This window comes from Takifugu flavidus, chromosome 6 (assembly GCF_003711565.1).
Source record: "Takifugu flavidus isolate HTHZ2018 chromosome 6, ASM371156v2, whole genome shotgun sequence".
Lineage (NCBI taxonomy): Eukaryota > Metazoa > Chordata > Actinopteri > Tetraodontiformes > Tetraodontidae > Takifugu > Takifugu flavidus.
This window is the reverse complement of record NC_079525.1, coordinates 5,061,394-5,087,532: the sequence shown is the minus strand read 5'-3', so window position 1 is coordinate 5,087,532 and position 26,139 is coordinate 5,061,394. Positions and strand designations below refer to the sequence as shown.

The following is a 26,139-nucleotide window of genomic DNA, read 5'->3' as shown; positions in this document are numbered from 1 at the left end:
TTTTGATGCACACATCTTTGACTTTATTACTTGTATCACAAAAAAAATCTCTCAAAAAAGAAGCACTGACCATTTCAAATCCTATAAACTAAAAAAAAGGTGGCATAAACTGGGTTGTTAATAAATAATATAAACTAACAATGCAGTGACATTTTAAAGCACACACACATGATATCAGCATAAGCACACAGAATCAAACAACACAAATATATTTACTATTATTTAGGTACCATTTTTAAATCCAGCAGGTCTGTTTTCGCTCGTTGGAGAGTGTAAAAAGTATTAAAACATCACAGTGTTGCAAGATCAGGGGCTGCTTGATGACTGTCAGTGGACAGGATGTGGTATCAGGCAAAGTATGCATACAGGAAGATGTTAATGCTGACCAGCAGGAGCGCGTTGACACAGCAGAACCTGGACCAGAACACGCTCTCGCGAAGACTGGGAACCCTGGGAGCCGAAGCCTCTTCTGACCGCCGGAGGGCCGAAATACACCAACCCGTCCCCTGACCGCATCTCATCCGCCGTGGCGGCTCAGAGCCTGCTTCAGCACGAGCAGACACACACACACACACACACACACACACACACACACACACACACACACACAGGGAGCAGAGACAGGAAGTTACTCAGAACCACAGGAATTAAAGCTGCATGACTGTTTCTCACATGATGTCTGATTTTATGATGAGTCCTGTGAATTTTTACACTCCTACCTTGGGAGCTACGGTGGCTGGTAGAGGACACTTTAGGTAGAGGAATTTCTCTTTGGGGTTCTTCGGAAAGAGTCCACCAGGTCAGGCTACACACCTGAGGTTAAAAATATATGTAGCGACTACCACATTTTTCAGAATCTGACAATATTTGGTAATAACAATAATAATTGGTAATACTGGTAATAACTTTACATTTATTAAGCTAGAATTCCCACTTCTAAAATTATTCCAAAAGGAAATATATTATCAAACTTTAGAGTTCTTGGTAGCCAGGAGTAACACAAGGATTCAGGTCAATACTAATCTTGCAACTGTTAATCTCCTAGTCTGTTGTTGATACAAAAGCAAATCATTAATTTTTACTGATCTTCTGTCCCAGCGTTAGATAAACTACCTCAGTCAGTGTTTTAGCACTTATTTAACAACTTTGGCCTTAAGTGCCCTGGTAAAACCATAATTTTTATGCAAGTGTCAAAGAAGAACCCTCCTAACATTTACCAGATGTGCATTAGTCTTTGCTTGAGATTCTATATTGTCTATACAAAATAATGGCTTCATTAACCCTCTAAATAAGGTCGGTTATTTGACGAGGATTAACCTGCAACCATCCCTCCAATATCACCTGTTCTGTAGTAGATAATGTTACAGGTGTTTCACAAAGCAAAAGCCCTGAGTGCACGTTGGCGTCCTCCTCCGATAGTCTTGTGCTTCTGTTTACACACCTGGTCATGGGTAGGTGGCGGGGTGAGCAGCGAAACCACGATAATCACGGTGGCCGTGAGGCCGCACAGCAATATGGCGAAGTGGAGGTAGTGGACGCTGCGGAGCACGTTGGGGGCCGAGTCTTCAACGCCGCATCTGGGCAGAGGGAAGGCGAACTCCAACACCATCCTGCATACGCCCACCACCAAACCCACCATCAGGCCCCAGAAGGCTCCCTGAGCACACACAAGCACGGCCAGTTTCAGGACATTCCTCGTAAATCCTGAACTTCATTCTTAAAAATATGAAATTCCTGCATTGGGAGTTGTCTTTGGGTGTGTTCTCATTAAACTTTTACTTTTCCCACAGTGATAAACGGACACGTGTCACTCGCATTGTTTCGTGCATTATCAAGGAATGCTACCTGTGCAGTCCCAGTTAGCGCACAGGAAAATATCACCTTGCACACTACTGTAGAAGAAATCTCATCTCCACTTTACTGTTTTTCAAACAAGTGTAAACAGAACGGACAGAGTCATCGATTCCTAAAACACCAATAAGCTCATGACAAGGCTCCATAAACATTATGATCCTAATTAAGGTTTATGCATTTGGGAGTTTTGATTGCAGAAGTTCAAGCACATCTGCCACCTGTAGCATCAGACGAGTCGTCATGTGACACACACACTCCCAACACCTTTACATGTTCCCTTTGACCACTGAGTCAACACAATTAGGATCTGTGTGGAAGTATCCTGTTCTCAGGAACACATAAAATGCTAACAACCTTTGTATAGCAGTGGCCTTGGCCCTTTGTGTTCTCTAAAGCCTTTTCTGAGATCATTTCTCAGTGAGGGCAACATTTACACAACTAGTGTAGTCAGTACCACAAGGCTGCGTTCTCTTCCCTTCCACGATACACAAGTAAGCGCTATCAATCGGGGTGAGTGTTTAAGGATTACTCAACTAAAATATGAATTTTGATGTTGGTAATAATCAATAATAAGGGTTAAAACTGTGTGAGATCACTGACTAAACAAAGCAAAGGCTGCACTGCTCTTTGTTCAGGATCACAGCATTTTGCTGCACTGGTCAATTAATAGTTTGAGTTTTAATAAGTGATTATCAAAAACACACAACTTAGAAGCTGGCCTTTATCTAAAGGTTAACCAGCGTGTCGGTAGAGAGCAGACACGCCTGGGGCTTACACGGTTCACTGGGCCGGTTTTTACTTGCACTTGAAATATGACCGCACACGTGCGATACTCTCCCTGACACACATTCTCCCCACGACAGCGTTGTGCCGTTTACTGCTCCCCTAATATTTGTCTTTGTGTTTTTGCCCTCTGATAGAACCAAAAAACAAAAGGGGGAAAAAGGGCTCATGTGTGTTGAAGCGACAGAACCATGAGGGGAAAGAGAAACAGCGGGGAAAATGAGTGGAGGACACGGACGCATGACGTCGGCAGCAGCTCCGGGAAGAGATGTTGGCACCTGGAGGCCATGTGAGGCTAATAAAACCAGACGCTGAGAGTAAGAGTGCGTGAAAACAGTTCAGGCCTCGAAATTCCAGGAGGTTCTGGGGAAAAGGCTGATGCAGAACGCTGCTTCTTCAAGACTATTTCAGTCCCCAAATGCTGACTAACAGATTTACTCTTTAGATTTATTGTTGTTCCAGGGTGACCTGACAGACCGGGCATGTCACCTGCTCGTTGGTCCTCTTCCAGAAGACGGCCAGGGTGAAGACAGCGGTGACGGGGGGGGCGAGGTAGCTGGTCACCGACTGGATGTAGACGTAAAGCTGGCCACTGTTGGCCGACTGCAGGATGGGGATCCACACCACGCTCACCACCATCAAGATCACGGTCACGATCCTGGGAAGGAACACAGCCCTCAGGGAAGGTGGATGGCGACAGACGCCCCCCCCATCCCCCCACGGAGTTTACCTGCCGACCAGTAGCAGCTCCTTCTCTGAGGCCCGCGGGCGGTGCTTCTTCCAGATGTCAATGGTGAAGAGCGTGGAGCTGCTGTTGAAGATGGAGGTCAGTGAAGACATCAGGGCGGCCATCATGACGGCGATCATGAGTCCACGCAAGCCTGTGATGCACGGACGGAAGCATCCACTCACAACTGTCCTAACTTTTAAAGCATCGGTTTTAAAGATCTTTGAGGGCCACGTTCTCACCGCTTGGCATGAGCTCGATGACCAGTTTGGGGAAGGCGATGTTGGAGCATCCCACCTCGGCGCCACACACGCGCACACACTCCTCTGGATCCACACACCCCACAGAGTCTGAAACATGAGGCGGTCACACTGAGACTGCTCATGCAGAATTTACGCTTCTCTGCTCGAATTTCTGCTCATGTGAAAGAGCCGAAACACGTCCAAAAACACACCTTTAAAAATGGAAAAAACCCGACGTTGGACCGTATAAGTACGTGCTTCTTCCTACTCCTTTTTGAACACTTAGATTACACTCGCAAACACACATCAAATTAAGTAGCACACGTCAAATTAGGGTGTCATTCTCCATGCAGATTAAATTTTTTTAATAAATGCTGTTTTCTAAGTTTACTGCATTGCCGACATTTGTAATGTCCAAAATATAGTACTTCTTTACCCCTTATTAAAAGATTTAAATTCATTTAATTGTTTTCTTTTTTAAATTGTTATTTCCTCTTCCCTTTTCCGATAAATTGCGTGTACCCTGAATTGACGTCTGTATTATAAGATCACCTCATTTTAGGGATATTTTACACATTTGCAGACAGATTTAAATGACTAAAGTGTCCTTCTGAAGCGTTCGCTCGACATTCTGTTATTTCAAAACCGCATTAAAGTCCCTTCGGGATAGTTATTACAACTGAGTGTTTGTTATGTCTCCGTGTCCGGGTAGGAGGGTGGAGTTTAACCTCAGCTTCCCAACACGCTACCGGACACTCCGCCTTTGTGCCCCCGGTAACTGCAGTTTCCTCTGCCGGATTCCTTGGGTCGGATCATGGGCCGATGGATCCACGCTGTACCGTCACCGGGGAATCTTAATGGGAGGCGAAATAAAAGACTTTCAGCGGCATCCTGGTGCCAGTAAGAGTCTACAGGCGACATTTTAGTGAAATTTACGACCTTTTTTTGCTCCGGGGAAATCGGGAGTTGCCATTTTTGTCAGCAGCTGTGACGCGTCGCTGTGGAGCGGCTGGGCGCCGGTGGGGTTAGAACCAGCAACCCAAGGACCCAGAGAAACCTTTATTCTCGCTCAACAACAGTTCGCTGTGTTTTACAGCTCATTCTCGGCTTCTTTGGCCAGCTCGAGTACGTGTTCCGCATCGGATTAACCTCACTGGCGGACTCCCAGACCAGCTGCGCCCGCTTCCTTCCACGTCTGCCGGACGGCCGGAGCGGGCGGCTCCGGGCGTGAGCAGCGGTCGCCCGGCCCCTTTCAGGTGAAAGGTGTGGCGAGGGGTGGGGAGGGGCTGATCTCCCAGCACCTGAGCGACTGTGGGTATGGAAAATAAGCAACGACCTGAGCCTAGACGGAGTGTCTGCTGATTATTTTATCACACATTGGTTTTTTTTTATTCCCACACCGGAGACTCAATGACGGAGCGCGCTGCTCGGAGGTCTAAGCAGCGGCACCAATAAGTGGAAAGTGGGTCAAATACACTTAACTATTTATTGACTGGTGGACCTGTGAATCATGGCGCTGTCTCAGATCCAGTGTCTGGACGATCACCACGTCAATTGGCGTGTGAGTGAGAGCAAAGCGGAGTTCTTCTACAGTGAGGACCAGCGGGTCGCGGTGGAACGGCTCATCTCCAAGGGCCGTGATGCCTTCATGGGCTATATCAGTGACACCGGCGTCCGGAACTTCCTTTCGGAACCGGAGCTGGAGCGGATTATTCAGAGAGCTGAACTGTACCGGCCCGGACACGAACATCAGAGGCCAGAGACGCCGGGGCCGGGGAACCTGACCCCGGGCTCCGGTGAGGATGGGGGAGATGGGAACGTTTCTCTCCAGTACTGGCCAGACCGGTCCGAGGCCTCAGTGGCGGAACTGGATCTGGGTTGGCCCGAGGCAATCTCATACCGGGGGGTGACCCGTGTCACCGTGCACACCCAACCTCCTGTGGAGGGGAACACGCACATCAAGGAAGTGGTGCGCAAGAGTATCGCGGCAGCGCAGAAGGTAGGCAGCGAAAATGGCTTTGTGATGGCTCAAAACATGAAGTAGAGGTGATCTCCATCAAAACAAATATGAAGCATGGGTCCACGGAGGCAAACACAACAATGTAAAGATGGTACATTTACAATCCCAAATAACATCATAATAACATCATAGTCCAAGGTTATAAACTTCCTGTTCCTCTACGATAAATCTGCCTCAATTTCAATGTTTTTCCCTAATTCTTCAGATCCATATCTACGATACAATCACTTTCGATGCTTCTATGCAGTAATATTATGGTTCAACTTGGCGTATTTAGTGAATAATATCCATCCTCCATTGAAAAACACCAGCAGTTTCGCCAAAGACTGAATTCAGCCTAGTTTTCTTTGTTAGAAGATTTTCTTTCAGGTGCTATGTCTGGAAATTGCACCACTTTCTTCATTGTCTCTTGACACGTGCCGGTCTGACACATGCATTTTATTCAGTTTTATTAGCACAAGTCTGGTCTTGACACGCTGGTGGAAAAATATGCTCTCACACGGCACTGTTGCATACTAGCAAATCCCATCAGAATGCCAAAACACACATTTCATTGTTCAGCAACTCATTTGACTTGAAATTAGTGGTAAGTCTACAGTCATCTGACTACACCATCATTCCTGCACCAGTCATTTATGCACAATGAGCAAGATAAAATCAATACTGTCACACCCTGCTCTACAAAAAACTCAGCATTCCCCGTCTGAACTACTGGAATTTCCTCCCCTGGTCTCTCTGACAAGTCTGTCTCCAACCTCCAACTAAATGCTAAAAAATCTGAAGCTAAGCTTTGAAGAGAGCAGCTTTAAAAGGTCAGATCTCTTCAAAGGTTTTGCCCCAGATTGCCCGAGACTCTGCCTGAACCCACCAACAGCCTTCCTGTCATTCCCATCATTCCAAGTTTGAGTCTGAATGTGTTGTTTTCCATCAGGACATCATGAATGACTTGTTTTTTTTTTTTAAAAGGCAGAGCATTTTTTTTTAACTTAAAAACACACTTTTCCCAACGATACGACCATTATCAAGGGTAAAGTGTTCTTTATTTGATTATACAGCTTTGTACTGCTCTGTCATGACTGGCTGCATCTACAGCAACATCCCTCCAGGTTGCCATGGTTTTGGTTCTGTTCAGCTCTGCAGTTGGATTTTCAATGTGCTGTGCTAATGAACAAAGTGGACCCTGCTGTCACTGGAGTGACTCCGAGCCACAAAGCATTACATGTGTCTGACATTTTCTTTAGAAAGCGGCTCTGCTAACAGGGAAACAAGTTCCTTTCCTTTGAGGCTTTAATTTCCTGTCTTTTGATAGTTCTCATAAGTACCCAGCTACCCTGAAGGGTTTGATGGATGTGATACCGTTGATAAGAGCAGCTTAAATGAAATCCCCCGCCTGTATCAGGAAACACTAACAGCCCTTTTCCCCTCTGTGTGTGTGTGTAGGTGATTGCTGTGGTGATGGATGTATTCACAGATGTGGATATATTTCGAGATCTGCTGGACGCAGCCTACAGACGCCGGGTTCCTGTGTATATAATCATCGACATGGCCGCCGTCCCCTGCTTTCTTTCCATGTGTGGCAGAGCTGATATGCACCGTGGACACCTAAAGGTACGTTGACACGCACAAAAACACACACCCAGATGGTGTTTTGACAAGCTGGGAGATGAGCCTCAGTAGCGGAATAGACGGGTGGAAATGTTTGTTTTGAAAAGATCAAATTCCAACATGAAAAAAAAAATGTTTTCAGTAAGAGTATTACTATAGAAGGTAAAATATGTCACATGCTCGACCTGGGTACCGCAGGTTCTAGCCTGCCTGCCGTGGTAACACGCATGTGCCAGCTAGGTTCTGACAGTAGCCAGAGAACGAGACAAGAGAGAACCAGGAAATGTATCTACACTGAGATTTCACAGGGTTTTTCAGGGTTTTTAGTACCGGTTTAATGACGTGTGCTAGAGGTCAGACAAACGAAGACAAAACTCAAAAGAGGCTAACAGAAGGACAGGCTTTACTGGTCCAAGTTGGGAAATTGTTCCTTCACAGCAGCAATAAAGCACCATAAATTTCGCTTTCACTTCTCCAACCTTGTTCTCACGGCTTTCTCTCTTCCTCTCTGTTATTACTCTCCCTCCTCGACCGTTATGACCGTTTACGACCGAGTGTGCTGATGCTTAAGGTCCCCTGTGAGATCTAACACAAAATGTTTACCCAAGAGGCAACGCTCTAACTGGAGGCACACCTTAATCGCAGGGCTGAAGACAAACACAGTGGGGTGTGTCCTACAAGCATATACCTAAATAAAGTCTATATGTCTTAACCTGAGTCAGTGAATACAGAGTTCATTCACTCGCTTAAAAGTGGCAAAATCCTCCCTTTTTCTCCTTCATGCAACCTTTTGTGTCCTGAAATCCTTTGTAGGACACAAAACGGAACAAAATCTTTTCTCATTACCCACAGTTGAGTCAAAGGTGTGTGTCGTGTTGTCTTTAGAATCTGCGTGTGCGATGCTGCGGAGGAGTGGAGTTTTTCACGCGCTCGGCCCAGAAAGTGCGTGGATCTCTGAGTCAGAAGTTCCTGCTGGTGGACGGAGACAGAGCAATCTCTGGCTCATACAGGTGAGCGGGGTACTGCACGCACGAGTGTAGCTTGTGTTGCTGCCGTCACGAACGGAGCTCCAGGAACCCTCAGCACAGCACAGACAGATAAAAGCATCAGAAAATCTAGATCCTGCATATCTGGGCTCCATTTTAACTGGAGGTTTTTTGAGTTTGCAGCTTTTACAACAGTTCTTTTGTTAAAGCCACGGCCCACAGCACAGGGCTTCTCAGAACCCTTAAGACTGTGCTTGGATCGACAATAAGTCCTTTATTTCAGCCCCCGAGTCCCTGCTGACTTTGCAATAAAAGAAAAACTCCAAGCTAATGCACCATTAAAGCAACCTGGCAGAAAGTCCAACGGCCAGAAAACAGTAAACAAATAGCGTGTAAAATGACAGGAAACAGTGGAAGTGGACAACACAGAGTTCTGGAATAAGAGGAGTAGAAAAAGGAACCAAATATAAAACCATCAATGGAAGATATAACAGTTAAATATTTACGACCGTAAGAGAGAATAATGCCCTACTCAGATTAAGCACATTCCCTCTCATCAAAACCTGCATTCATCAAAGAGTTAAGCAGCATTTTCGCCATCATTCATGTGAATATTATATATATATATATATTTATTTTCCACCAAAATAGCTTAGTAAAAAACTAAAACTCTAATTAATTAAGCGTAAAGGCGGAGACATTAATAATACTGTAACTGTGTAAATGTGGGTTATTCCAGCTTCACCTGGTCGTCGTCTCGTTTGGATCGGAACCTTATCACCGTGGTCACGGGCCAGGCCGTGGAGACCTTTGACCTGCAGTTTCGCGACCTTTATCTCGTGTCCAGAGGTGTGTCCCTCAACAAGGTTGCCATGATGGACGAACCGATTCCCGACCCGCTCCCTCAAGCGCCTCTGGCTCCTGTGTCTGCAGCCGTCGCTCGGAAGATGATCAACCCAAAATATGCCCTCGTCACCACGGGCGCCCACGTGAGTCCCAGTTCATCAGACCAAAATTCAAGCAACAAGAATTCCCAGAATCCCACTGGGCTGAAAATAACAAAAGGCCGCCTCCGGCACGTCATCGAGGAGCCGCCCATACATCCAGCTTTAGCCTGTTTAGAGAAAGCGTACCTGATCCCGTACCTTCCCACCTGGCCAGAACCGGACCCACCGAGCGACGTGATTGGTTTCATCAATATCAGGGATGAAAAGCGGGCCCATCAAGTCCACTTACAGAGGTCAGAGAGGTTTGAAACCAGCCAGGCCATACGGTTCAGCTCGCCACTGATGCTACCAGAAAATACAGAGGAGCCGGCTGGACACCAGCACGAAAGGACGGCGAAGGCGCCGGCAGAGCGCACTGATGCCTCCAGTCCTCTAAGTCCGACCAAAACACAACCCAAACCCCAAACACACACGGATCAGAGCAAAGACCAGACTGACACAACAGATTCCAAAGGAGCTCCTCGGGAGCCGAACACACCTTTAGCACAAGAGGCGCACGAACCCGAAACACACACCCCGACACCACCGACCAGTGTTACTGCTGATTCCCAGCCAACGGAACGCTTTCAAACGCCACCCGCACAGACCCCGAGACCTCCGGTCCCCAAACCCCGCACGCTGCAGTTAATTATAGACTCCGCCTCCTCAGAACAGCTGGGTAAGTCACTGGTTATGCTGACCAAAATGGACCAGTTGGAAAGCGAGGAAGACTTTAGGGACGAAGGAATGCAGAGAGGCTTGACACGCAGACACATGCTGTCAAAGGACAACGGCAGAGACTCCGGCAGCAACGACGGGGGCAGCCAGGACAGCACCAAGGTCATATGCGACCGATCGGCCAACGACGAGCCGTCCAGCACCTCCACCGCGTCAGAGGAGGAGTTTTACGACTGTCCCCAGGAGGACCCCTTAACCAACGGGGTGACGACCGGCTCGGGCCGTGGCCATCGCCAAGGAGACGGGGTCAACATGATGGCGCGCCTCTCCCAGAGCATGCTGGATCTACGGGAGCCGAGCAAATCGGAGGACAGCACTGCCCTCATTCGCCAATCACAGCAGCTCCGCAGACAAATCCACTCGTCCCCACACAGGCACATTGGACAGGTGAGTAGCGCTTCAGTCGCACCATTCAGGTTTATAAACACTTAATAAGAAGACATTTAAAAAACAGTCAGGTACAATTGTGGGTGTGAATTCATAATTGCTGTTCCCAGTTAATCAGTTCATCTTGTAAAGTCTTCTTATGTGATCGGGGGGCCGAGTTTCCCAGAAATATCTCCCATTCCTTTAATAGCTAACAGGAAATCCACCAAACGGTGCCTCAGACATGGGTGTGATCCTTCAAAACAAGCCGCTGCCTGCTTACAGTAAACATGGCATTCCTTTATTTCGAGCTTACAAAGGCGTGTCTGTCATTAGCGGCCCACATGTGCGTGCACGCACCTGGGTAGAGAGCACGACTGATCATGCCAGGGAGGACGATGAAGATGAAGGGCAGCATCTTCAGATAGGCAGCCAGGATGGATGCTCCCTTCACGTGACTCATGTTCTTAGCAGACAGCGATCGTTGCACAATCACCTGCATGAAGAGGAAAGCAGATGAGAAAAGAAGCAACCATTTTAGGATTCCATCACATCTCATCTCTCCCCCCCCCCTTCCCCCCAGTTGTTCTTGTCTGCTAGATCTCCGGGTCGTCACGGGCAAACAAAAGGGGCAAAAGTGGTCATCGCCAAACCTGGAAGCTTCCACCGTCCGACCCAAGCGTCCGGCCCTGTGATCGGAGGCCACCGCTACTGGCGGACCGATTCGCCAGAGATGCGGTCAGAGACGCGCTCGGGCCGGTCGCCACGGCGCCACAGCCCGGGTTACAAGAACCGGGAGCACACTTCGCCACAAGCGCCGGGCAACACATCTGGATTACTGGGAATATCTTTGTCAAAGGTCGCCAATTTGAAATACCTAAAGGCGCGAGGAGGAGCATCGCAGAAGAGGGCGTCCCAGAACACCAAGGGTGCTCGGTAGGAGCACAGGAACGCTGCCGAGCAACACAAGTGTTTTTTGACGTGTGGAATCTTCTCAATCTCCAGTATGCATGACATTTCCTGTTTTTACAACCCGAGGCTCAACAAACAGGGACTATTTATATTAGATTTGTGACTGTGTCAACGGGAGAGAGCATGATTTCATAACGTGCTACCTGAGGTACCGTAAATGTGTCACCTGCTTCCAGGTAAAAGGTTTCTGACTAAAGGTTTTCTGTAACATGTTGATGAGGGATTCTGAAAGGGGTAGGAAGTAAACTGTGAAGTAATATACACTAAAATCAGGTGACTTTCATGTGGGTAGACACAGCTTCAGGCATGAATCCTTCCAATTAGTTAATAAAAGGGGTGTTAAGCAGTTGAGTCACCTAGCATTCATTAGCATCAACAGCGTTTGAGCTAAATAACCTCAGTTGTTTTTCTCTTGTCCTAATTTTCTGCCTGAGCGGCTTCCTGTACCGACCCTCTGCCAACGTGGTAACAACCTGCCACTGTGACCGGTTACCGATGTGTAACACTGAGATGTTGATTGCTTTCACACACTTAGCCGACATTGTAAATTTCTTGTGCTTCTTTAGAGAGCTGCTGTGCCTTTTTTTTGTAATGCTTTTTTTGGGACCAAAAGGGGAATGTTGACAATAAAAAGACTGTTTTTTAATTTATTTTGTGCACATACAATGACATTTTTTTCTCAATATCGCCAGACTGCAGCATTTCTGTGGTGTTTAATCATCGGATCTGCCACAGTAGCAGAATCAACCCTGTAGCACAAACAAGTGGAAGTCCTGTTCATCTTGAAAATTGTCTTTCTAAGTTGAGCAGAGGCTTATTTACTGTAGCTGGAGAAGGAAACAGGGATGCAGACTAGAATAATAGCCAAAAACCCTTGTTAGCAGTACAGTTCCACTGGCTTAGAGTGAATTAAAAGTTCCCTCTGCACCGGTATGTGTTTCTATGTCTTCCTAAATGTACCTGGTCGGAGCACCAGTACCACGTGGCCAGTATGGTGAGGCCCAGAGTCATGCCGGGCCACGGCAGGTCTCCGGTAATGGCATCCCTGAACAGGTGCATGGCATCCTGGCGTGGCAGGTGGCAGGTACTGTTGGGAATGATCTTACTGGGCACTGCCAAGCTGTACACATGCTCCAGGTTCCCAAATCCACCAATCTTGTTGAAAGCTGTGGACGGGGAACACAACCTTCAGATTGTAGAATCCTGAAAATAAATGCAGGTTTTTGTTAAAATGCCCAAAGAGCAAACCCGTGATGGTCAGGATGATGGCTCCAATTATCATCACAAGGGTTTGTAGAGTGTCGGTGTAGATGACAGCAGCAAGACCACCTGAAATAATCATGGAAATGTGAGTAAACCTCACCGGAAATATGGAAACATTGCCACGTGTTTGATGTGGATTTGCCCGTTCGTTTACCTGCAATAGTGTAGAGAGCGGTGACCACCAGCATGAGGACAGTGGACAGGTACAGGTTCCAGCCCAGACACACCTGAATGAACAAGGCCCCAGAGTAGAGGTCGGTCTGGGAAGGGAACAATAGACATGTGTCATTACACCCAGCAGGGGATCAGCAGCACAGATGATTGACAGGTGACGGAGGAGCCCAGGAGTGTGTCTTACTGATATCTTAGTGAAGACGGACAGCAGCAGTGAGAGGACAGCCAGGTACGTTCTGATCCTCTCTCCCCCAAAACGACGGCCCAGGTACTCTGGCATGGTCACGATCTGAGCACACATTCAGAATCAACACAGTAGGATACTATTGGATTTTATCAGCCCAGTGTGACCTGCCAGCTCACATCTGGAGGCTGCAGACGAGCTAAATGTCTACGTACTGTCAGAGCCATATAATTAGAATTAACACTTATTTACGTTCCTTGTTATGAATCGACAGTGGTGAAACACCCTTGTGGGGAATTTAATAGGTGACTCCACACTTAAATGCACCTGCCGCACCAGCCTCAACAAACAAATTGGCTCCTGTGACGTGTGTGTGTGAACTAACCCCCGAGGAGATGTAGACCGGCACAAAAACCCAGGCTAGAGCCAACAACACGTACGTGGCCTGTGAAAGAAGACGGAGAGGTTGAACCAGGCCTTTGTGTCAACACAATCAGATCTTTGTGTTTGTCTGCACCCCTTTCCTGTTGTGTGAAAACAGTTAATATAATTAATATATCTATGGATTAATCTATGTGTGTTGCTGCCCCCTACAGGACGACTATTGTTACAACTGTTGAAAGAGGAAAGGCACATTCCTCAGTCTAGTCTAGACTATAAAATTGTGATACAAAAACTATTGAAGCAAACTAACTAACACAACATTCTAACTGCCTTTTAGGTGTTGTAAATGAGTTATTTGATGGTAAATTAACTATTTTTTAAAGTCTCACAAGATTTCTTTTCTCATGACACTGATTTAAATTTTTATTACTTCATATTTTGAGGATAAAGTTTCCTTTTTGTTGCTCTGCAAAATAGAGAAGTCTGACAGATTAAACATTTACCCAAGATACTCTTTCACTGAGGTCCTAATCCTCTAATTAGCTCAGAGAGTAAATATTTAATAGCATCAAGTCTATGGGTAAATATTAACTGTTAGGAGACCAGTTCTGCTTCATTCCAAATGTCACTTGTTACACGACTGTGAATAGATATACGAGCGTCTCACACTGCCGCGTCTCCACTCACATTCCATTCAAAGCCAGTGACGGCGATGCCTCCTGCAGCTCCAGTCCCAGCCAGACCAATAAACAAACCAGAGCCCTCTGAACTGGCAAAGAGCGACGCTCCGATCTGTGCAAGTGTTTCAGCATTTTGGGTATAACATTTTATTAGCATTAAAAAAATCAATCCTGTTCATGCAGAAGCTATGACAAAATAAGCTAAAATAAATCAAAGAAGACCCAAAAGTCCAAAAAATGGCATTTTATGGCTACACACACTCACCGGCCACCAGGCCATGTCCCGACCAGCCAAGAAGTACCCATTCAGAGTGTTCCTGCTCACCCTGCACGATGACTGACAGACAAAAGTGGTAAATTTCAAGCATCTGCGGATGGTGAGAGGACATCCACGCCTGCAACACTCACCCAGATGCCAACAGCCAGGTTGAGAAGAAAGTAGGTTGAGATGACGATGACATCCGAGAAGCTGAAGGACTGACGGAGGTCGTAGAAGTTGGTGGAGTTGGACATCCTTAAAGTTTACGGCAGTATACACGCACACAAAAATGTGAAGGTACACACAAAATACACTTGATGGACACCTGGACAGCACCTGTCAACCTTTTCTCATAATCTAACACTATCAAAACACCAAGAACCACACAATACACTAGTGATAGACTCATACAGAACCTTCAGAACTCTGTTGTTCCTCCACAAACACTGGAGAAAACAACCTGACTAACCCGAACATACACACTCACACACACTCCTCAGTAACAGTTTCCTCCAGGCTGAAGTACAAGCTGACCTCACTGCCTCACACAGCATTTGGTGAACAGGTGAAGAGCACAGTTCCTTGGATGAATTGAATTGATGATTAAACACATCACCTTAATGAGACAGCCATCAGCACACACACACATGCACACACACAGAGACACACACCATGCTAGGGGATAATGGAGTGACTGGTGTGGTACAGCATATGTTCATCTGGACCAGAGTCCATATCAGTCCAGACTCTCTCTCTCTCTCTCTCACACACACAAACACACACGCGCACACACACACACAAGCACACACACACACGCACACACACACAGTCAATCATTGCCGATAATAGTTTCTCATAATCATTAGCATTTAAACGCACCAAAGTTGAGCACAATTAAGTTAGTGTGCAATGCACTTTAATTAACTTCAAATTAGCTTTAAATTTAAGTGTTTGTTTACCCAAAATAACACATTACTTGTGTTTGTGTTTGAATCTAACTTGTGAATAATAAGGTCTCTGAAATTAAATATTTATATATTTTGAAGAGGTTGCATTCAAATTAAACCACACATTTAAAAAATTAAAAATCACTTTTAGATGTAAAAGTGTTTTTTTAATCTTTTGCACAATTCCCTGATTGCGATATGTTATAACCTTCTTTTTATTGAAACTATTTACCAAAACAACTACAGTAGACACTGGTAAAACACTCTTTTTCTTTGTCTTCATGTTTTGCCACCTTTATTAACATCTTCATGTGAGACATTCACAATTTGGTGTTTGACATTATGGGAGGCCACGTTTCCCTGAGTGGAACCAAAGGAAGTGTGTGTTTTCCCTCTGTGCTCTCTGGTGTAAAGTTAACTCATTATCACACAAATTAATGTCTAATGTTTGCAGCAAGGAGCAGATGGCATCGGCCGTGACCCTCCAACGTTAAACACATTATCATTAATCTCTGTCACACAAAACACACATACAGCTGAGGAAAATAAACTAGAATATTAGCAAGAATGGTTACTACTTTTGAAGACTTATATTTATATTTTACATTTTCACTTGATAACAAGTGACCAAACAAGAACACACACACACACACACACACACACCTATATATATGTTTGAATAGGCTAAGACCTTAAATTAGAATGAGGAAAATAAAATACGCAATCATTACATCGTTAAATGCGTGTATGTGATAAGTTGTGGAAGAATATTATTTATTGAAGTATCAAAAGTTTTAAAGTGATAAAATTCTATGAAGGTTCGATTTGCGCCCCCTTCAGGACAAAATCTTATCAGTCAGACATGAAACAAGAAATGCGGAAACCCTCGTCAACCAATCAGAGAGCGGAACACTCAAGTTACCCGGAAGTAGTTCTTCACAACACACAATTGCGGGAAATCTTGACGAAACGGGACATGGGGAATATTTTCAGATATATGTAATTTCTTGTATTTCAATCGAATTAGGTTCTTTATCTGTGGTTCCGTCGTGTCGAAGTGAAAATGGACGAATATGACGAGCTGTTCGAGATTGAAGATAAGTTCGAAGACCAGTTTGCCGATGAGTTGGAAGTTTTGGCTGCGATGGAAGAAGGTGAAAATGACAAGTGCTAAATTTCTATAATACAGGTCGGATAAAACACTAAATAAAATAGAAATAAATTGGAAAAGTGGGCGCATTAGAATATCTTAAAACTTCCCTTTTGAGCCCTATTAGGGGTATCTTTCCCATTTAATTCTGCAACAATGTAACAATGTTATTTTTAAATATATATTTACATTTAATTTGTGATTTGTATTACCAAGGCATAAATAAATGATCTGTTCCACAAACATAGTTCCACATTATCAGGAAAAAAGCCATATAATGACCTAAGTGGTTGTTTAGAAATCAAGGCAACAACTCCTGCAAACACACTGCTTTTCTGACGTTATTAAATTACAGATGAATCTTTCAAGCCGAGCAAACGTCAAAAGAGGGGTCAAGGAGATGACATATCGGACATAGAACACTTGCTGGAGCCAACCAGTAAGTCATTTTACCCTGAGAGAACTGAACCTTTTTTTAAATATTGTTTTGAATTTCTTTGGCATGCAACTTGTATGCTATGAATCTGACTTGTTATTATAATTTTTTTTGCAGCTCCAAAGACAAAGAGGCAAAGGCAGGAGGCAGGAGTGGCCAAACGACTTTTTGACCCTGGGCAAAGGAAAGCCCCACAACAGAGTTATGACATCACACCGCCATCATCACCAGAGCAGTACGACCTCTTTGACACTGCCAGGTATGAAGGGGGAGAGCAGACAGCCAAAATACTAATGTTTTTGAATTTTTGATACAGAATTTTTTCATTTTGTCAGGTATCGATGTAGGATTAAAGAAATACTGCCAGACACAACTTGAATTCATTAAAATGTTTGATTTTCGTCACATTTTGGTTCTGACAGATGACTAATATTTGCAATTTATTGGTGATTTAGGCCTGTCCGTTCTGTGATGGACATCAGTGGTTTAGCTACAATTCCAGAGACTCCCAGCCGTCCTCCCACAGCGGCTCCACCATCACAGCACGTGCTAAAGCGTCCTCCTTTAGAGGGGGACTACATCACTGTGACAGACTCGTCAGGGAACCGTGTGTATCTCAGACAAAAAGAAGATGCTGGCACGAAGGTTAAACAGCTCATCTGTGATGCAGCTGTGATTTTTCCTACATTTTTGTTACTATATCTCACGTCTGTTTTAACGTTTCTTGTTTTCTATTATTGTCTGTCTTCAGGTGGCAAGTTCTAGGATAGTCCCAGACTCTTTTGGTGCACTCGGGCTGTTGACAGTACCAATTGGAGTGCTAAGGGAACAAGAAATAAAGAGGGTGAGTGACAAAAAGCTGCAACTGAATACCTGATGTGATAAGTGTCAGACTGAGCTCAGATTTGTGGAACATATTGCCTGCAGTGAAAAGCAGAATTAAATGTCTTGAGTTGAGATTTTGTAAAGTCATTTTGTCAGTAGGCCAGATACAGTATTCCAGGTACTACTTTTTTCATCATAAATTTGACTACTTTCCTTCTCAGCGTCATGATCAGCTGGTGGAAGAATCTGAGCGTCTTACTGAGCTGCTGACCGGGTAACTCCAGCTCATCCCTCGTGTGTTAAAAATCCTGTTACGTACAAGATATTTAATGTGTGTCTTTAAATTGTGCCGCCTTCTTAGCAGTGTGAATGATGTGATTGTGGAGCCTGAAAGTATAGAAGATAAAGAGAGTGATGATCTTGAAGACATAGAAGGGCAAATGTCGCGGCTGTGGGTGGACAGATTTTCTCCCCGTCACTACACTGAGCTCCTCAGTGACGATGTGAGTTTTGTGCTTTGCGTTTATTTTCATGCATCAGGATGAGACCTCAGAAATATCCTATACTGACTCTGCTGGCTGTTTTGATGCAGTTTACCAACCGATGTTTGCTCAAGTGGTTAAAACTTTGGGACGGCGTTGTGTTTGGAAGAGAGAGGAAGTCCCACCCTGCTAGATTTGACAGACAGGCTGCTGGACAGAACACTTCTAAACCAAATCATACCAATCAGAATCCAAACCGCTTCAAGACTAAAGTCGAGATGACCGAGGAGATTCTGGAGGCTGAACTGGACCAGTCCAAACGCCCTAAATTCAAAGTAAACACTCAGATTTTGTGTTACCACCATGGTAATTCATCGCGTTACAATCGATTTTCTTATTTTTGTCCCCAGGTGGCGCTGTTATCAGGTCCACCAGGTTTGGGCAAGACCACTTTGGCTCATATTATAGCAAAGCATGCTGGATACAATGTGGTGGAAATTAATGCCAGGTGAGCTGAACGAACTTGTAAGTCATCATGATCACGTTCATCTTTGAGATGTGACATCAGTGGCTCTGCTGCTGTTTCTACAGTGATGATCGCAGCGCAGAGGTGTTTCAGAAACGCATCGACACAGCAACACAGATGAAGTCGGTTTTAGGTGTCAATGAAAAGCCGAACTGCCTGATTATTGATGAAATCGATGGGGCACCGACAGTAAGTCGCTCTTCATAATAACCTGAGTGAGATCTTTGAGTCTTTTCCTTTTAGCTTAAATGTTTTCTTCCTTTCACTTGTTGTGTTTGTCAGGCTGCTATCAACATTCTGTTAGCTGCCCTGAACAGGAAAGATGGACACAGCGGTGAAGCTACAGAGACAATGAAGAAGAAGAAAAAGAAAGAGTCCATCCTGCTTCGACCCATAATCTGCATCTGTAATGACTTGTAAGAGGAAATGCCGGGTTTAACGTTGGCGTGGCAGTGACCCGCCTAAACATGACTCCAAGCTTTTTTTCAGTTAAAGAAAATTGATTTTACTTCCCTTTACTTTTAGATATGTTCCAGCTCTCAGACCACTCAGGCAGCAGGCCTTTCTCCTGACCTTCCCCCAGACTCAGCCTTCCCGCCTCTCTCAGAGGCTGACAGAGGTCAGCGCACAAACATGCACCGGAGTGACATGTGTTCATTCCAGCCCTTGTGTATAAACGCTAATGCTTAGCTCTTGTTGGCAGATCTCCCTTCTGCATGGGATGAAGGCAGACACAGGCGCTCTGATGTCACTGTGCGAGAAGACGGACAATGACATTAGAGCCTGCATCAACACACTGCAGGTTTGCTAACTCATCTGTGAAGAATCATCTCAGTTATCATCACTCTAAATGACCCAAACCCTGTGCACAGTTCCTTTATGGTCGTGGCCTGAAGCAGGTGGACGTCAGAACCATTCAGAGTGTCTCTGTGGGGCAGAAGGACCAGAACAAAGGCCTGTTTCATCTTTGGCAGGAGATCTTCCAGTTACCACGAACAAAACGGTACAAGATGCCAAATAATTCGTCAATATTTGAAAAGATGCTTCTTTGTTATGGAGAAATACACGCAACTCTCAAAACAGTGTTATGTACTAAGTAACTTGTTCAACAAGAAAGTCAAATCTTTGACTACATAACAAATTGATTATTTACAGTGTTTAAATCTGTGAGTTTCTTGGCCTTTTTCTTTTGTTGATTCTAAATTTGACCTTTCAGGAAGCGGATTGGGGAAGGGTTTGAGGAAGCTCCTGGTTCTGGAAGCGGCTCGCAGAGGTTCCATCATGTGCTTCACTTGGCCTCATCAAGTGGAGAGTATGAAAAGGTTTCCCAGGTAACTGGCACCTTCTGTTGCTGTTTCACTATAAAGAACACGTTCTGATTTAATCTTATGTTCACATTCTGATCTCTTTCGACTGCTTGTCCCTCAGGGTCTGTACGATAATTACCTGTCCATGCGTATAAGAGACCCAAACCTTCAGAGTGTCTGTGAGGCCCTAGAGTGGCTCTCCTTCTCAGACCGGCTCAACCAAGAAATTCTGCACTGCCAGAACTTCTCCCTGATGAGATACCTTCCCTTCCTGTCTGTCACGTTCCACTTCCTGTTTGCACATACACACGTGCCCAGAATCACCTATCCTCACAGCCAGCATGAGGTACTGGCGTCCTGTCCTGTCCTGCATGTCATCAAATGGCATAATGCTTGAAGCAAAAAGTAACATTATGGCATTACTTTGTCAGGCCTTCTCCCGGCTCAACAGCAGCAGAAATGCTCTCTCTACAATGTTGAGTGACATCCCAGCATGCATCAGGACAAGAACCAGCCAACAAATCCTGGCCCTGGATATGCTCCCACTGCTTCTGGACATCCTCTGTCCCAAACTGCGACCTGTGAGTAAACGCATGTTGTCAAACTCCCGCAGAAATCAGATGTAGTCAGAAATTACACTAGAAAATGTCATTTTTGATTTTCTTATACTTTTGACACCACCTGTAAGGGTTTGCAACTAGTGTGGTGGTAAAACATTCATCCTGTGGAGTTGAGCATGTGTTGTTTGTATCAGGTGAATCCTCAGCTGTTCAGCAGCAGAGAGAAGGAACAGATGCATGAGCTTGTGGACACCATGCTGGCCTACAACCTTTCCTACAGGCAGGACCGAACACCTGAGGGGCAATACACATACGTACTGGAGCCGTGAGTACACACTGGCACACCCACATGCAGAGCAGGCCTGTTTTTGCTGGGGGTGTTGAAGGCCATTGGTCTTGTCATTTGTAGTTTTATGCATGGGGGCATGAGATAATCCCCTTTGTGTGTGTTAGAGAGAGAGAGATGGTGTAACCAGGTGCAAAGCAGATTTAAAAACAGATGAAAGAGTGCATAAACGTGGTTGGATTTGATCGAGGTGTGACAGAACTGAGCTCATTTTGTTGCTCATGTTGAAGCTTCCTTTTTGCTCGCTCCTGAGGACAACGCGCTAGCATTAGTTGGGTGAAGTCGCCGCGTGTGTGTCTGACATGGAGGAGCAGTCTGGCATTCGGAACGGCTCCTTCCTGCAGGCTCGCTGCGATGAGGTGCTGGTCACCAACGACTGGGGCCTGCCTCTGGTGTTGGCTCTGCTGCTGCTCCTGCTGATCTATGCCTTCCTCTATCTGCCCTCTCTCGCACACCACAACAACACTCTGAAGAACCATGGATGAAACTTCGGAGCCCAGTTTCGGATGTGAATTCACACGATCCCAGCTGGAATATTTGATTGGTCTGCTTTTTGGGGACTGTTGTTGATTGGTCAGACAGCCAGAGCTACTATCACAAAATGGTTGAACCGTAAGACTTGTTTTAATAGTGACTTTCCAACATAAAGGTCAGAGCTGTGGACACAATTTTGGGCTAAATATGTTCAGTCCTGTCACATGTTAAGATAGATATTTCTACTCACAACAGATAATATATTACAGATTATATATTTAAATTATACATTTTAATCAATACCAGATGGTCACATGAGCTGTTTTTATTTTAGTTTGTACCTGGTATACCTAAATGTGACAAAAGTGAGAGTAGACTGTCACCTGCAGAGAGTCTGTGTGTCCGTGCGCGCTGCACAGATCAGCGGTAAGAAGATTAAGGTATTAGTAAATGACAAATTCAGGGTTTATTTCTGAAAACATGAACTATTGCCCCAAGATTGGAAGCTTTCAGTTGATGTGTTTTGTTGCCCACCCATCACAGCTTGTTTAGTGAGGTTGTTTAAGGACACAGAAGCCTCAGTCAGTCGGTGCACACCATGATGTAGAGGCTGCTGTCCATGCTGTAGCTGATGGTTTGATTTCAGCTCAGAACATTTGCTGCACATCATTCCACCCCCGTCTTCTCAACAGGCTTCCTGTCTCTATACAGTAAATGTTAAAAATGCAGTCTTGCGTTGACGGATGTATGTGTTTGCAGGCGTGTTGAGGAAGTGGTGAGGTATCCCAGCCTGCCTCCCCGCCGTCAGCTGACGTATCAGGCCAAACAAACCATCAGCAGAGAGATGGAGCAAGAGAAGATGAGGAGAGCCGAGCAGCTGATCCTGCAGAGAAACCCCGCAGGGGTGAGACAGATTCCTGGATCGGGGCGTACAGTGCAGCGTCGACGTGTGTTAATAATTAAATGTATTTATAATCTGCGCAGACTTTGATACAGAAACAGGAGGAGAAGAAGAACCGTGGATCCAAACTAACCAGCAACCATCAGCAAAGGCTGGAGAACATTGTTAAACAGACCACAGTGGAGGCCAGGGTGAGATGGCACATGCATTCGTTTATTTAGGTACATTTAACAGCAGAAAGCCCCTCTGAGAGGAGCCAGAGAGCAGCAGCTCTGCAGAGACCCTCAAAGGCTCATTGTAATGTACTTGATCCTCTAGAGGGCAGAAACGAGGACAGCGCTGGGCCACTGGGCCACAGCACTATTGGAGTAAACTGGGAAATGAGGCTAATGGGAAAAAAAGTGAACAATCCAGTTGATGGTTCATCATCATTGACCCTGTTGTGGAGGACAGAAACTTCTTGATTAACTCCACCCTCCATTTTGTCCTCTGCAGCCCGAGGTGGATTTCTTTGGTCGAGCCATCACCCCCAAACCACGGAGAGAGCAGCTGTCCTCTGACAGAGGTATTGTGTGACATCATTGTATCCTAATCACTACACGGTTTAGTTGAGGATCATTTCCTGTGAGTTGCTGCACTTCGAGGTTCTTCTCAGCAGAACCAAAGGTGACATCAGATTACAGCTTCACACCGGAAACTTCACGTGTTCATCACATGTCAACTTTAAACAAACATAAACATGCTTCTATGAATGCACCTTGGGTGGAGCTGGTCCTATTTCTTTACTTAACAGCAGCTTCAGAGCTGAGTGGGGGATGACAGTTACAAATTGTACCCATTAAAGTCACGACTGCCGATTGATCGATAGGGTAATCAGGGTGGAAACATAACGAGCTAAACCTTTTTTTAGGTCATAGCGTTAGAAATTGATCAGGAGACCAACTAAAAAGGGCCAATGAGCAGAATGTTTAATGATATATTGCCAGGAATTAAATGTATTTGAGTCAAATCGTGGTTCTTTTACCATTTTTCACAACTTTTGGTCATTTAAATGTTGTCAAATTATATATTCAATTGGAACATGAACTACTATATAATTTACTGTTTACCACCTCCATGGCTGCTACCGTGTCTTTACAGTTGCCCAGACAAAACACATTTAATTAGAAACATTTTATTGGTTTTCACGTGTAATCTAGATTACAAATACTCGTGGATGCAGTTACATAATTTTTTTTTGTCCTGCAGCCACTGTACTTTTTGGGCAAATCTATTTTCACCACTAGGCGGCACCAAATCCTCCACACTGGACCTTTTCCCAAACAAAACACGCAAACACTGTTTTTCTCTCTGTAGGTGAAAAGTGTCCCAGTCTTCTGATGGGAAAAGCTGTGGGCAACAGTGATGTGTGGTTCCGCTTCAACGAAGGCATGTCGAACGCAGTCCGGCGAAACGTGTACATAAGAGAACTGCTGTGATGAGCAAACTCTTCTCTCATCACCATTGTACTTAAATAAATCCCACATTTCCAGCTGTTAAATTCAAAACAGTCTTTATTTTGATTGAGAGTGTAAAGAGCCAATAAAAACAAGTTGTTAAACAATTCTCGGCAGTCCGTCAACCATGTCTAGAAAGCTACGCAGTGCTGAACACACACGCGCACACACGCACGCACACACTGGTCATGTCATAAATTAAAAGCATTCAGGAGCCTAAACATTGTAATAGCAATAAAGTGTGTTTGTGTGAGCGTAAAGGAGTGATTTAGTGCAGCGTGTGGGAGTGCAAATTTATATGCATCTGATTTTGTGTGTGGGCAGGCTTGCACACGTGCATGCGTGTGACCATTAGAGGATCACACACTTGCCCTTCTCCACCCAGGGGTTAGCTCTCATCAGCTCAGGGTTCAGGAACGGATCTTCACAAACGCATCCTTCGATCCACTTCACCAACCTGGAAAACAAATACACACCAAACTGTCACTGGGAAGTGTGTGTGTGTGTGTGTGTGTGTGAGAGAGAGCAAGAGAGACTCACTCAGTTACGGTGATGGAGGACTTCTCTCTGTTGATTGCCAGCTGATACTGAAGGCTTTCTACTTCTCTCCTCATCTGTGGAACATCTAGATCTTCCATGGTGCTTCTGCTCTGCATACACACACACACACAAAACATGAATAGTTTTTTGCCTTGCACAGCCGCTTCTGGGATCAAGGCTCCTTTTGATGGATTTATAATAAAGTCCTCATGCAGCACATCACTGACCCAGAGGAAGTTGACACCGACATTCATATTGAGGTACTTCCTGTCACATTTCCAGAAACATGTGAAATGCAAATATTTTTTTAAAAAAAACCAAAACATCTGGTTCACTTCTCATCTCTAAATATGTGGTATTTATTCTCATTTCTGTACTGGAATATAGGTTAAGGGGGGATCTTGGTGTATTTTTTAAAAGAAAAGAGTGAATTAGATCATTTGTCAAACCCGTTGCATTCCAACTGTCTGTGGTTCTCAGGCCAAAGCACATTGCTTCTAAAAATAGTCGTGTTCAGCCCTCTTTCTTATTTCTAGAAGAGGCTGGTTATATTTTTCTCTCCAGGAACTTTTGATCCTAGAATTTAAGCAAACGTTTGTCCAGTGGGTTGGGGACTATTTTCTTCTGCGGATTGATACAAACGAGGCCGCGAACATTGCAGATTGTAGGATGACGAGTGTCCTCAATCTTTTCAGTTACTGATTGATTGATTATCTTTTATTTTTTAGCACACAGATGATGATTATTAGTAAAACGGTGAATGTGTAAAAGATTTATTAAATAATGTAGGTAATATTTCTATAGGTTTTGTTGTCCTGACAAATCTTGAACAAAAACAACAGTTAAAAAAACGGGGTAAATTAACAACATTAATAGTTTAAATAATCGAATATGGAAGAACTGTATGTGGTACAATGTACATATACTGCATGTCTCATCTTCCTGTCTTTGCGCCAAACAGCATAATCTTACTAGATTGCTGCAGGACTGTTTTGTTTGGATGCCATATAGCTGCTGATACAATTAATAAATTAGTAGAAATTAATCGTTAATTAAATGAATCTCAGATGTCCCTGTATAAAAAGTACAATTTAGCCGCGCTGTTGTCCCGTCGACTACCGCACTTGAATAAATTCTTTTTTTTCTTCTTCTAGGGTAGAAAAACCATCTTTGGGTCATTCAAATGTTCTCCAATTTCCTCTGTTGTTACTGCTTATTGTGCATTCTGCCCCACCCAGCCACAGCCACCAGGAAGACCAACAGAGAGAGGGGAGGCCCATCACACCCGTCCTCCAGCCTCCCCCATCTTCCTCTCCGCGCATCCTCTTCATCTCTTTAACAGCTCCAAGTAAAGCCGAATACCAACCAGCTTCCCTTTATCCATCCAGCTGGAACCAGTTGTTCCATGAACAGATCATTCATTATGGGATCATCTAAAAGCCAAACATCTATTTTCAGCCGCAAATGGAATGTAACAGTAAATAAACCCGCGAACATCGGCGTTTCAGAGAATGAGGAAGCACCACGGCCTCAGATTTGAGCGTGTGCATGTGAAAACGCACCTATCCCCCCCGCACAAAGCACCGCGCTTACCGTCGGGCCTTCTGGAGAGGAGCGCCGGTCGAGCTGATGTGCAGCGGGATGATGGAGGATGGAGACAGCGACGGGAACAGCTGAGGGTCGGTGGAGGAGTCCGGGATGAAGAGGAGGAGGAGGAGGAGGAGGCTGTGGGCGTGTGTGGGAAGGGCACTCCCCTGCGCTCCGGGAAGCGACTGGATGCGAGGATGATGCTCGGGGCGGAGAAACGAAGCTCCGCCGCCTGGTTTGACAGTCAAAGGAGCCGTATGGAAATCTGCATCCGCACCAAGGATGCGTGCAGGCAGGAAACACGCAAATCAGGACGAGCTCCAGAGGGAAAACATGCCG

General features: G+C 45.1%; 4 protein-coding genes across 6 annotated transcripts; 2 read left to right on the top strand and 2 right to left on the bottom strand.

The window, feature by feature from the left end:
- slc5a10 (solute carrier family 5 member 10) lies at positions 1-14,890 on the bottom strand. 2 transcript variants are annotated; one of them, XM_057036900.1, is made up of 15 exons: positions 14,373-14,890; positions 14,230-14,301; positions 13,972-14,076; positions 13,286-13,345; positions 12,901-13,005; positions 12,697-12,802; positions 12,528-12,608; positions 12,240-12,445; positions 10,668-10,803; positions 3,607-3,714; positions 3,368-3,518; positions 3,127-3,295; positions 1,442-1,657; positions 720-813; positions 1-544 (listed from the first exon to the last, which is right to left on the bottom strand). In XM_057036900.1, the coding sequence occupies exons 1-15, from the start codon at positions 14,475-14,477 to the stop codon at positions 348-350; spliced, it is 1,911 nt and encodes a 636-aa protein (XP_056892880.1). In that variant the 5' UTR covers positions 14,478-14,890; the 3' UTR covers positions 1-347. The 2 variants fall into 2 exon arrangements, with proteins under 2 accessions (XP_056892880.1, XP_056892881.1); XM_057036901.1 differs by having other exon boundaries at positions 1-541; positions 14,373-14,888.
- LOC130528014 (protein FAM83G) lies at positions 4,356-11,929 on the top strand. Its single transcript, XM_057036898.1, has 5 exons — positions 4,356-5,605; positions 7,067-7,234; positions 8,117-8,241; positions 8,957-10,328; positions 10,891-11,929. The coding sequence occupies exons 1-5, from the start codon at positions 5,117-5,119 to the stop codon at positions 11,245-11,247; spliced, it is 2,511 nt and encodes an 836-aa protein (XP_056892878.1). The 5' UTR covers positions 4,356-5,116; the 3' UTR covers positions 11,248-11,929.
- Positions 14,891-16,099: 1,209 nt separating the features above from the next.
- On the top strand, positions 16,100-23,780 carry chtf18 (CTF18, chromosome transmission fidelity factor 18 homolog (S. cerevisiae)). Its single transcript, XM_057037049.1, has 22 exons — positions 16,100-16,324; positions 16,676-16,759; positions 16,874-17,015; positions 17,212-17,401; positions 17,508-17,600; positions 17,803-17,855; positions 17,943-18,084; positions 18,174-18,398; positions 18,474-18,571; positions 18,655-18,778; positions 18,872-19,005; positions 19,115-19,208; positions 19,293-19,391; positions 19,462-19,592; positions 19,806-19,920; positions 20,018-20,242; positions 20,328-20,477; positions 20,651-20,781; positions 22,036-22,180; positions 22,261-22,368; positions 22,673-22,742; positions 23,534-23,780. Exons 1-22 carry the CDS (start codon positions 16,234-16,236, stop codon positions 23,653-23,655), a joined length of 2,766 nt encoding a protein of 921 aa, XP_056893029.1. The 5' UTR covers positions 16,100-16,233; the 3' UTR covers positions 23,656-23,780.
- On the bottom strand, positions 23,713-26,079 carry LOC130528087 (guanine nucleotide-binding protein G(I)/G(S)/G(O) subunit gamma-13-like). Of its 2 annotated transcripts, none has more exons than XM_057037062.1 (3): positions 25,807-26,079; positions 24,214-24,318; positions 23,713-24,130 (listed from the first exon to the last, which is right to left on the bottom strand). In XM_057037062.1, exons 2-3 carry the CDS (start codon positions 24,309-24,311, stop codon positions 24,025-24,027), a joined length of 204 nt encoding a protein of 67 aa, XP_056893042.1. In that variant the 5' UTR covers positions 24,312-24,318; positions 25,807-26,079; the 3' UTR covers positions 23,713-24,024. The 2 variants fall into 2 exon arrangements, with proteins under 2 accessions (XP_056893042.1, XP_056893041.1); XM_057037061.1 differs by having other exon boundaries at positions 24,214-24,323; positions 25,807-26,064.
- Between the last annotated feature and the right edge of the window lie 60 nt (positions 26,080-26,139).